Genomic DNA, 10,994 nt, shown 5'->3' with positions numbered 1-10,994 from the left:
AAATGGACCCGTCTGAGTAAGCAAAAAATGGTGACTGTATGCTTGTGGTGGTCCAGTGAGTCCGGTCTTACCTGTGATACTACAGAGCAGTCGTAAGGTTGGGGTGTCCCGTCCCAAACTGTGGAGGACTGGGTCAGAGTTACCTTTCGGGACCGGGATCGTCACGGTTATGGGTTTATGAAACTTCCTTCGACGGGGCTCCAGAGTGACGATGGGGCTGAAGCTGGACTTGTTCCCAAGAGTCCTTCTGACAATATCCAAACTCACTGGCTGGGCCTTGGATAAGAGACACTTGCAATCAACGTTTTTTGTTTTTTTTCTCAGGGACTGAAACACAAACCCTGGAATCTGTAGATGATTCACTACATAGCTTGTTTTGTAAGGACAAAATACACTTGCCCATTCAGGTACAGCGGTATATTGACTTAAAGGCCTGATTCATTCCATGACCAGGATTGTATAATATCAAAAATTAATTCCTCTCATTGAAATAAAATGGCATGCCATTAGTCCGTTCCAGTCCCACACCCCAAAACCATGTTCAATTCTACTTGATACTAGAGGAGTTCAGGGCTGGTGTGTCTTTGGTACAGGTCCCATTTTTGTCAGCTGAAGAAGCAGACAAAATCAACCTATCAATAGCCTGGGAATTCTTCAAGTACTTGGCAACAAAGAGGTCCAGTCACTGTTTACTGTCCAGGTCTAAGAACCAAAAAATCAAGAGCAGAAGCACCTGACTTTGGTCACACCTGGGTTGCCAAAACACTCAAGAAGGTGCACTGGAGGCTGCATGGGCCACCACGCTACCACTCTCCAACCCAGAGTCCTCTGAAGCAACATATTTTCATGCACCATGCGGGATGTCTCACACATGTGAAGCTCCAAAGCAATGTCATTTACCTGCAGGCCCACCCTGATCCTTTTGGTTAGGGCCCCCTCAGGAAAAACAGCTTGCACTTGGGGTACAACCGTGCTGTTCAGGACGCCTCCTTCGGGACCAATCAAAATACTGTCTTGCCTAACACGTGACACCACAGCAAAGTATTGTGGGAGATCCCTGGTGATGATGCGGCAAATGCGCTTCTTCTGGAGCTCCTCCTGAGAGTCCAGTTCTAGGGGAGGGGAAAACAGAAATGTTGGTATGCCGCCTATATCAGTCTTTGGAGTATATCGTTGCTGTCCTGTCAGAAACACGTTTGTCCATTTTTGTCATTTTAAAAATGTTTACGTGAATGGAATGCACGAAACGTTCTCGGCCCATTGACGTTTTAAAAAAAAAAAATGTAGGAATGAGAATAAGAAATGCGAAAACTGGACATGCGTGTTTTTCACAGGACAGTGACGATATTTAGATGCTGAGCAAGAAGACATTGCGGAGGCTGACCTTCATCCATGCTGTTAAGGATCTGGTTGAGTTCTTCTTGGGTGTGCTCACAATGATGCTCCTTCCAGCTCTCGCCCGTTTCACTCCTCAAGATAACAAGCTCACGCTCGCCCCCACGCAGAGCAGCAAAGTGGGGCACCTCCACAATTACAGGACTGGATGGAGAAACAGAACGTTTTTAGAGATGCTCGCCAGGCCAGATCAAACACGTACACTAGCCACGAGAAGTTGAGGATCCTGGACTTTCGGGTGAAATGTCACTATTCCCTAAAGTGGGAAACTATACAATAAGCAAGAACGCATTATTTTGTATGCAGACTGGGGAGGTGGAGCTTACTGTGCCATTGACGTTCCAATACGCAGCATAAAGTGAGAAAAGACACGCATACAATATTTGGCCTTGGATGCAAAGTTTCATCCAATTTCTGAGAACTAACATTGGACAGAATTTCGGAGAAAGTGCAACCCCCGCGAAAAGAGACGGCGTCAGAGTCCTTACCCAAGAAGCTGGCCTCCAAACGGTGCAACCTCAATAAACCTGCTGGCTCGACCCTCGCCTTCAACAATGGGGGGCATGCTGGCCAGGCGGTGCCTTTTCACCAGCCGGCAGGTCACTCGTGTGGGGGCGCTGCACTTCCCAGGCGGGATGATGATGCGCAGACCATTGTGGCGGCAGCCCCGCATGGATCCACCCCTTGCATCCACCATGAAGCTAACCAGGAAGCTGAGGAAGAGGAGAGCAGATGCTTTCAGGCTTCAAATTCAACCTAGCATATTGGACCTCTTTGACTGACTTGCAGGGAATTTAGACACTCGGGCTGTACATGAAAGGACACATTGTTACATGCATCAGCTGCCAGTGAGATATGCTAACCATCCATCTCACCGTCATAGGCTTAAGAAAACAGAGTTCAAAAGAGAGACACCCAATGTAACAACAATCGTATGACAGTCAACGTGAGGTTACAGGATGTGGATGAAAAGAATGTCCTCAGAGAAAGTCAGAGATGAAGTTCAAAAGATGTTGCATTGGTGCAGGTGAAACTTTGGACGAAATCAAACTTTGGACTAAATCATTATTTATAACTTATTAGGCCACACACATGCTGGCCCAGGCATGAGAGATCAAATTGAGGTGAATCTGGCCCCTGAAATCACACTGCTGGCCTCGATCTTAAGGTGGATACGTACTTTACGCAACCATAAAAAAAATTGTATTCCTACATTTAAAAATAGAAATCTGTATTTAAAGCTCCCGTTTGTCGAAACTGGGCTACTTTTGTCACCTCTGCCGAACATACAAGGTGGGACAATCAAGATGCGAAACGTGTCCTACAACATTGTACAAACCTCTGTCGTCTATTCCTTCTCCCTCGGTCCATAACTCCAAAAGGGCGTAACTCTGGTCTCGTAAGGAAGCAGGGTTTTCAGTCCTGATCAAGTTGATCCGCTCCTCAGTGAATTCCAGTTTTCGTGCCAGCTCTGAGCCAAATGAAATAAAAATGAAGTGAGCGGCATCGAGGACAGAGAAAAGCAGCCGCGACTTACCTTCCCAGCTGAAGCCCAGGCGGTCAGCTATTGTCAACAAAGTTTGCTTTCTGCTCTGCGCTCCACCCTGTGCGTCTGTTGTGAATAGCACAGAACGGGTTTATTCAATTGAATCAGACGAATCAGAAAAGGTTTTAAGGCGGGAAAAAAACCTATTACTCCAGTACCTTTCACACAGAAAAGGGAGACAGGCCAATTTTTAAGGGGCTCTTGTTTCAAGATCTGAACGCAGGTTTCAGTAATTTCCAGAAGTGGCAAAAATACTGAAACTCTGTCCCTTAAAGTGTGCCTCCGTCTGCCCATTTCAAGGTATAGATGTAGGGGGGAAACATTCAGTAATTTCCAGAAGTGGCAAAAATACTGAAACTGTCCTTTAAAGTGTGCCTCCGTCGGCCCATTTCAAGGTATAGATGTAGGGGGGAAACAGCAATATTTTAAAGTCTGATAAATATCAGGTGTTCCCATTTTTGTGACTAGTCTTGTATCTGCCAAAACAATCCCCCTGGTTAATTGAAATGCCCGGTGCCATTTTTGGAACGAATGTGACGTCAAGTCGTTGGACTGGGCCGTCCCTTTTGCACCCACCAGGTGCTATTGAGTGATATGCCAGATCGCTTGCCCATGAATGTAAATCTGTCTTCTTTTTTTTTTCTTTTCCGTGTTCGGTGATCCTTATAAGCTGTCGTCGAGAAGAAAAATCCAATGCCAGGCAGGCCGCAAACAAGCGCATCATCGTCATCCAACAGCAACGGTTAGATGACTGTGAACGTGGCATAAGCTGTCGTCGAGAAGAAAAATCCAATGCCAGGCAGGCCGCAAACAAGCGCATATCCAACAGCAACGGTTAGATGACTGTGAACGTGGTATCCAGACTCGATTATTTATGTATTTATTTAAAGAGAAATGACACAACATGAGCTCCATCAAAGACAGGCCTTAGCATGCGGTGGCTGATTATTTATGATGCGCTGCAGCACCGGCCTTGATCGTCAGTGATGGATTGACGGACCTTGCGTCAGAATTGACTCTGGAAAATTGCGCCAATGACTCAAATTTGACGGCTTTCAAAGGCGCTACGTCACGGCTCCGCCCTCTGCAGGCAAGGATGGCTGCACACATTAGCTGTCATGACAACTCGACAAAATAGTTTCCGTGAGCCATTATAATCCAACCAGTGTAATCAAAAACGCATTTGGAACCAGTTTTTCTTGATAAACCGTACATATTTTTTCTCCTGACCACCACAGGCACACGTTAAGTAGCGGAACAGATTCAGTTCTTGGCTGAGTTTTGCCACATCTTGATAACTTTGCTGTTCAGTAGCTGTGTGAAAGGCACAGGCTGAGAAAGGACGGCTTCAACAGGTGGCATACCGTGACTTGGAACTGAATTGCCGGGGATTTGCTGCACGTGTGTCTCAACAGCGTCGCTGGTCCGCCGCCTAATGGAAACGACATTTCCAGAGGGCAGGGAGTGAAAATCGGTGAACGCGTCCCTTTCGATTACAGATGGATCGAGAAGACCGCTCTCGTCCTCGGAGTTGTCGTCGTCACTTTCTTTCGTTGTCTCGGCCAGTCTTTTCACAAGCTTTGCGGCCTCGTCGCTGATCTCTTCGAAAGATCCGTCGGAGTGCTTGCGTGCCTTGCTTCTCTCTTTGCTGGCTGTTGATGATTGAGAAGATTGGCCACCTTTACCTTTGATGGGCAATCTTGACTGGAAGGCTTTTGGTTTGGTCTCTCCTGTGTTAGTCATTGGCCTGGTCGAGACCCCCTCAGAGAAGCTCTTGGTGGATGTCTTAGCCTTGACATCCACACAAGAGCCTTCAGACTTTCTCCGTGGACCCCTGTTTGTGGGCCCTCTGTGTTTTTTGCCTTCGCTGGGTTTTGCCAAAGAGTCTGGTTTGAGAGGCTTAGATTTGATGGGAATTCGTGATTTTGATACAGCGACAGGAGCGGTTTTATTTTTAACTTGATGAGTTGGCTTGGATTGGCTTTTGAGGGGAACGGTATCAGACGTGCTTTTCTGAGACAGTTGGGTCAAATTGGGGGGCTGTATCACTGACTTTGATTCATCTGGAGAAGAATCGGATGACTCTCTTCCCTGCTCAGAGTATATAGATCTCGTAACTGTGGTTTCTGCTGTCTCCACATTCATGATCATTTGATCAGCGGAGCTTGCGTCTAAACCGGAGGATTCTCTATTTGTACTGTGATCTATTTTAGCCTCAAGGCTTTCTAGGTCTTGTTGATCTTTGGCGGCAGGTTTGGCTGAAGCTGAAAGGCCCATTTTGGGGATTTTTGATTTGGCGGATGCCTGATCAACCTCAGTTGCCAACTGAAGCTGCGCATCAACTGTTTCTTCAGACTGGTCCTTGATCTTGACCTCTAGTTTGAGATTGAGGCCAACTTCCTGCTGGGTTGCCGATGTCTTGCATTCTTGCCCGCTGTTTTCTAATATGGACGCCTCGAGCGGATGTTCACCGATTTGGAAAAAAGCAAAGCCACCCCCGTCTTCCTCACAGCTCCTTTTGGTCATATCAATTGCACCGCTTCGGGTCATTTCAAACAGCTTCCCTTCTTGGAAGAGAAAAGGGTTGGGTTCACTTGTCGGTGTGCTCTCCTCAGTTGGCGTTTTACCCGGTGTGGTGTCTGGTGTGCCCGGCATAGACTGAGAGTCCACCACCAGATTGAGTATCTTCTCTTCCTCGATTTTGAGACGAGCATCAAAAGCGTCATCGTTGTCCAGCATGGCAGACCACGAGTACGCTGCGTCCACCTTGGCAGTGACACCTTTGGACTCGGTTCGGGGATGATCACGTTCAACCTCTTCTGTATCATCATAGATACACAACTCTGCTTTAAACGTTTCCTTCGGTTGGCTCGGTGCATCACGTCCAACCTCCGGTGCTGCTTTGACTTCATCTGTTACGTTGCCAGCTGGTGCATAGGTCGGAAATTGGGGAACGCTTAAGCCTGGCACAATTTCCCTTGACTTCCGTAAACTGTCCTCCTTTTGCTCATCAGTTCTGTTTTCTGTGTTCAATGTTGCCACCGTTTTGGAAGGTCTGTTTGGAGCAGCAACAACAGGTGGCGGAACTGTTGGTTGCGGCGCTGTTTTCAGATTGATGTTGTAGGTTTCCTCTTGGCTGATACTAGCTCTTTTGTTGTGGGATCCATCATTCACACCTGCTGAAAAAGAAGAGGGAACTTTAATATGGGAGTTAGAGAGAAGAGGTAACCCTGCATCCTCAGTGAGTCTTTTCACCCCAAATTTACATTCTGTGTCCCTTGGGAACTCTAAGTCCCCCTCCATCTCATCAACCGATTTCTTTCTAGCTGTAACTGTTTTGTGAGCTTGACTGCTGTCTGATGTATCCTCCTCCTCTGGGTCTTCGTAGATGACTGCTGGTTTGAATGGGAAAGAGAGGGATGAATGGTCAGGATGTTTGGGATTAAAGTCGTAACTTACCTCATCAGAACTAGGGGTGTCGGGGGAGAGAGGACTCTTACCCGAACTTGTCAGCTGTGATGTCTGCTCACAACTGTCATCATCAGCACTACCCTCAAGGTCTCGGAAATGCCTACCATGCAACGCATCTTTGATCGACGCTTCATTAGAGGACTCTGGATGGATTCGGGATTGACTTGGATGATCTACCATGAATGGGAATGATGGATGACTGTGCTGGTCAACAGGGCTACTCTCTAAGGAGTCATGAGGAGGGGATTCCTTGGTAGGGCTGGGTTCAATGGAATCTGGGGACTTAATGGAGGAGTTGTCATCCAAAACGGGACTACCTTCGAGCGAGTCTCTGTGGCTTATTGTCAAAGAGTTGTCAGCTAATGGACTGAGAGGATCGGAATCTTGCTTTATAAGCAACTCCAAGCTTCCGTGGCACTTATAAAAGGGTTTCGGAGTTTCAGAAGAAGCTAGAGGCAATGAGAGCTGAAAATCAGGGCCGCTGCCGTCCATATGTTGCTCGACGGTATTCAAAACAGTCTTTTGTGTGCCGGTACTCCTTGAATCAGATGTGGACTCACTTGGTGCGCAGTCATCTGCAGCCTCGCTGAAAGGCACACCCAAGGTCAAATCAGTAGACATTTGGTCACCAGGGCCTGTTGTTTGACTTGGGATGCCAGTCGTTTCTGTGTCTTTACTTCCTTTTTCAAACACCGCAGTGGTTTTTGCCACTACTTGCGGTGTTTGTTCATTTTTGGGTGAAAGACCCAAACTTTCAGGGCTAGTTCCAGGGGTGGCCAGACCCTCATGTTTGTAACTGTCCTCAGAACTCAGATGAGGCGTTCCAGAACTGGCACTTGTCGAGTCTGCAGGGACTCCTTCCTCGTGGGAGTTCTCCTCGTTGTCACCTTTTCCAAAGTCACTCATTTTGGTTATCGCTGACTCTGCGCTGCTCTTTTTTTCCGCCCTGCTGAGTGGACAAATCTTAGAATCAAGAGATACTTCTTGTTCTTTGCGCACAGATTCCGACTTTGGGGTGTCTTCCAATCTTGGCACCCTTGATGTTTTAGGCTTATATGACCCCGATTCTCTCTGGGAGGGCTCTTTTTGAAACACTTGCATCAACTCTTTAACCGAGACACTGTCCTCATGTTTTTCTGATCCCGCTGCAGGCGTTGCTCTACGTGGATGGATTTCTTTGACTTTTGGAGGCAGTTTTGCACTAACAGGCAATTGTGAAGGCTTCATTCCTTTTCTCGTTTGTTCTTCCTCTACTTTCTGTTGCAAGGCTTTGACTTTGTCTTTGATTGAGCCAATGGGAGTCTCTTCCACAAGCGGGGACACAGATTGTGACGTAACAGAGACCGCGGAGTTACCAGCTTGTCGATGATCTTTCCCGACATCCCCAGAACGTGTTTGTACTTTGGTTGAAGGTGTTGACTTTTTTTGGGGTGAGTCAAGGAGGTATTCTTTAGGATCACTGCCGTCTTTTGTTGCTCTTGGAGTCTCTCTGTTAACCTTAGGTGCATAGAAGACAGGCTCTGGGTTTTCCAAAGCTGCCTTCATTTGGGCCTCCTCTATCTCACTGCCCGAGAGGAGAACCCACTCCTCAGCCTCTCTGCTTTTTTCTGTTGCTTCATCATACGCTCCGCTACTTAGTATTTTACTAACTTTCTCAAGGTCCTCTTTAACTTTCTCGAGGTCCTTCTCCATTATTTCTAAGGGGACCCTCGAAACATTGTGTCCTCCTTTCTCAGAACCGCACCCATCCAAAGAAGGGGATTTCTTTGAGGGATCGGCTGTCAAAATGGCCGTCATTTTGATCAAATCTTTTTTCATCTCCGACACGTCTGATAGGAGGTCTGGTTCCCGAATCAGCTCGGATTTCGGGACTGACGTTGGCGTCTCTTCATCTTCCGTGTGGTGAACAAACAAGTAAGGAGTAAAAAAATAATGAAAAATTCAAATGAAAGGAGACAAACATTTGAGAATGTGGTCAGGCCAAAATGTGTCAGAGGTACACAGTTTACAACCTTCATCATTTAACATCTGATCTTCGGGGGATGCGTGCATAAAAAAGTTTCAAAGAACAAAAGACCCCCCCCCCCCCCAAATAAATAAATACAGTCAAACCTCGGTTTTCAAACATCTTGGTTCTCGACCAATTCGGTTTTCGACCAAATATTTCGAGTTTTTTATGCCTCGGATGACGAACAAATTTCGGTTCTCGAACAAACTGAGCGCACTTGAATGCACTAATTGACTCCTCTCGCCTTCCTTACACGAGGAAGTGACGCTTCCTCGGTTAGACGAGCAAGTGACGCTTCCTTGTGTTGCTTTCCATTGTGAGCAGACATGTTCAATAAACATTTTTATTTTAAAAAGAGCGTGGTTTCGGTTTTCGAACAATTCGGTTTTCGAACAGCCTCATGGAACGGATTATGGACGAAAACCGAGGTTTGACTGTACATAAAATGAATAAGCAAATGATGTTGAATGATGTGGATGCCAGCATGATGAAAGGTGCAGGAGTGGTATGCTGATACAAAGTGAAAGTGCAGTTAAAAAGAAAATAAAAGCACGATTATATTAAAAAGAATGTGTTCCATTTACACAAGATGAAGGTGAAGGCAGCAAGACCCACAAAAAAAGCAGCCGGTGAATTTCACAGATGTGTACATGCTATGATACGGTCAGGGCTTACATCTCTCTTGTGTTGTGTTGATCTGGGTAAGAAAAATAAATCAAAGGGATCAGTCATTAAAATTCATACACCAGCACTTATGCAATGCTGATAGAAAAGAACGAGTTGTCTCTACCTCTTCATCTTGATCAGAATCAGAATCCTTTTTCCCCAAAACAGCGAAGCAGGAAGAGGGAAAGAGACAAAAAGTGCATTTTTTTTTTCAGCGACTGTAAGGCTTTCGCTCCTGAAATCAAACAAATCAATGCAATCAACAAATGTGAATTGAAACACCTTTCAGGACTGAGGACTGACTCACCTTGCAGTATGACGGCAGCGTGATGTTGAGGTTGCATATGGCGCTGTGGGCGAGTGACCTGTAACTACGGGGTTCCTTCAGAAAACACAAGCGGCCGCACAGCTCCTGGGTGTTGTCTCTGATCTGCAAACAGCCACGAGGGCACCCTCAATATGCTACGCGCGTCTGAATAAGAGAAGAACGAAAAGAACACATACTTTGATGAAAAGTGTGAGTCGGTTCTCCTTGAAGGCAAAAAAGCTGAAGAGATGATGCTGGCCACTTTTGGTGAGGGGAACAAAGTTCCCACAGCAATCTGCATAGATGGGCTTTCCTTCTAGAACCTAAAAAAGGGGAGGTATTCATCAGCGGTGGCAAAAGTACTCACACACAGTACTTCTCTAACCTGAGTAAAAGCAAAAAGTCGTTTGAAAAAGAAATACTCAAGTACAGCCACTTGAACCTACCTCCACATCTCGACTGCGGGCCACCTCCGTGAAGTTCTCTTGCTGTTCCAGCGTCTTGTCAGTTTTGTCGTCGGTCATGCAGAAGCAGCGCAGATGGCCCTCAACGGGGTCGTGGGTTTTGGCGAAGATGACAAACTTAGCCATGTAAGGCACACAGATGATCTCCCGGTACACTTGAGAGGAGAAGTTGACCGATTCCTGGACTTGCCGGCAGTCTATAAGCCAAAACCTAGACACAATGATACAATTATTGAGGTCGGGTGCAGCCTCAATTCTTCAATTCTTCAGGGATCGGGATCGTTTTGAATAGATTTATGACAAATCGGCTACCTCGCAGAAACGTTCGTTGTGAAGGACACACGGTCACTGACAAATGTTAAGGGGGTGGTTCCTGTTATGGCCACCCACTGAGCTGGTGTTGTTCCACCTGAAAAATGGACCCGTCTGAGTAAGCAAAAAATGGTGACCATATGCTTGTGGTGGTCCAGTGAGCCCGGTCTTACCTGTGATACTGCAGAGCAGTCGTAAGGTTGGGGTGTCCCGTCCCAAACTGTGGAGGACTGGGTCAGAGTTACCTTTCGGGACCGGGATCGTCACGGTTATGGGTTTATGAAACTTCCTTCGACGGGGCTCCAGAGTGACGATGGGGCTGAAGCTGGACTTGTTCCCAAGAGTCCTTCTGACAATATCCAAACTCACTGGCTGGGCCTTGGATAAGAGACACTTGCAATCAACGTTTTTTGTTTTTTTTCTCAGGGACTGAAACACAAACCCTGGAATCTGTAGATGATTCACTACATATCTTGTTATGTAAGGACAAAATACACTTTCCCATTCAGGTACAGCGGTATATTGACTTAAAGGCCTGATTCATTCCATGACCAGGATTGTATAATATCAAAAATTAATTCCTCTCATTGAAATAAAATGGCATGCCATTAGTCCGTTCCAGTCCCACACCCCAAAACCATGTTCAATTCTACTTGATACTAGAGGAGTTCAGGGCTGGTGTGTCTTTGGTACAGGTCCCATTTTTGTCAGCTGAAGAAGCAGACAAAATCAACCTATCAATAGCCTGGGAATTCTTCAAGTACTTGGCAACAAAGAGGTCCAGTCACTGTTTACTGTCCAGGTCTAAGAACCAAAAAATCAAGA

The 10,994-nt window shown here is 46.4% G+C and overlaps 2 protein-coding genes across 2 annotated transcripts in view; both read right to left on the bottom strand.

The window, feature by feature from the left end:
* Positions 1-35: 35 nt before the first annotated feature.
* Positions 36-2,374, bottom strand: LOC109522786 (ankyrin-2-like; the record flags this gene model as incomplete). Its single annotated transcript, XM_019881581.1, has 4 exons — positions 1,884-2,374; positions 1,385-1,539; positions 901-1,112; positions 36-276 (listed from the first exon to the last, which is right to left on the bottom strand). Coding segments are annotated over exons 1-4 (817 nt in total), but the record flags the coding sequence as incomplete, so codon positions are not given.
* A 277-nt stretch (positions 2,375-2,651) lies between these two features.
* LOC109522779 (ankyrin-2-like) overlaps positions 2,652-10,994 on the bottom strand; it is a 27,151-nt gene continuing 18,808 nt past the window's right edge. The window contains 11 exon segments of the mRNA XM_019881572.1: positions 2,652-2,866; positions 2,933-3,007; positions 4,306-8,304; positions 9,096-9,117; positions 9,211-9,237; positions 9,394-9,516; positions 9,591-9,716; positions 9,840-10,068; positions 10,170-10,266; positions 10,343-10,704; positions 10,823-10,880. Coding sequence (XP_019737131.1) covers positions 2,667-2,866; positions 2,933-3,007; positions 4,306-8,304; positions 9,096-9,117; positions 9,211-9,237; positions 9,394-9,516; positions 9,591-9,716; positions 9,840-10,068; positions 10,170-10,266; positions 10,343-10,704; positions 10,823-10,880 — 5,318 coding nt within the window. The 3' untranslated portion in view covers positions 2,652-2,666.

This window comes from Hippocampus comes, unplaced genomic scaffold (genome assembly GCF_001891065.2).
Source record: "Hippocampus comes isolate QL1 unplaced genomic scaffold, H_comes_QL1_v1.1 scaffold362, whole genome shotgun sequence".
In the NCBI taxonomy this organism is placed as follows: Eukaryota; Metazoa; Chordata; class Actinopteri; order Syngnathiformes; family Syngnathidae; genus Hippocampus; species Hippocampus comes.
This window is presented reverse-complemented; position numbering and strand designations above follow the sequence as displayed.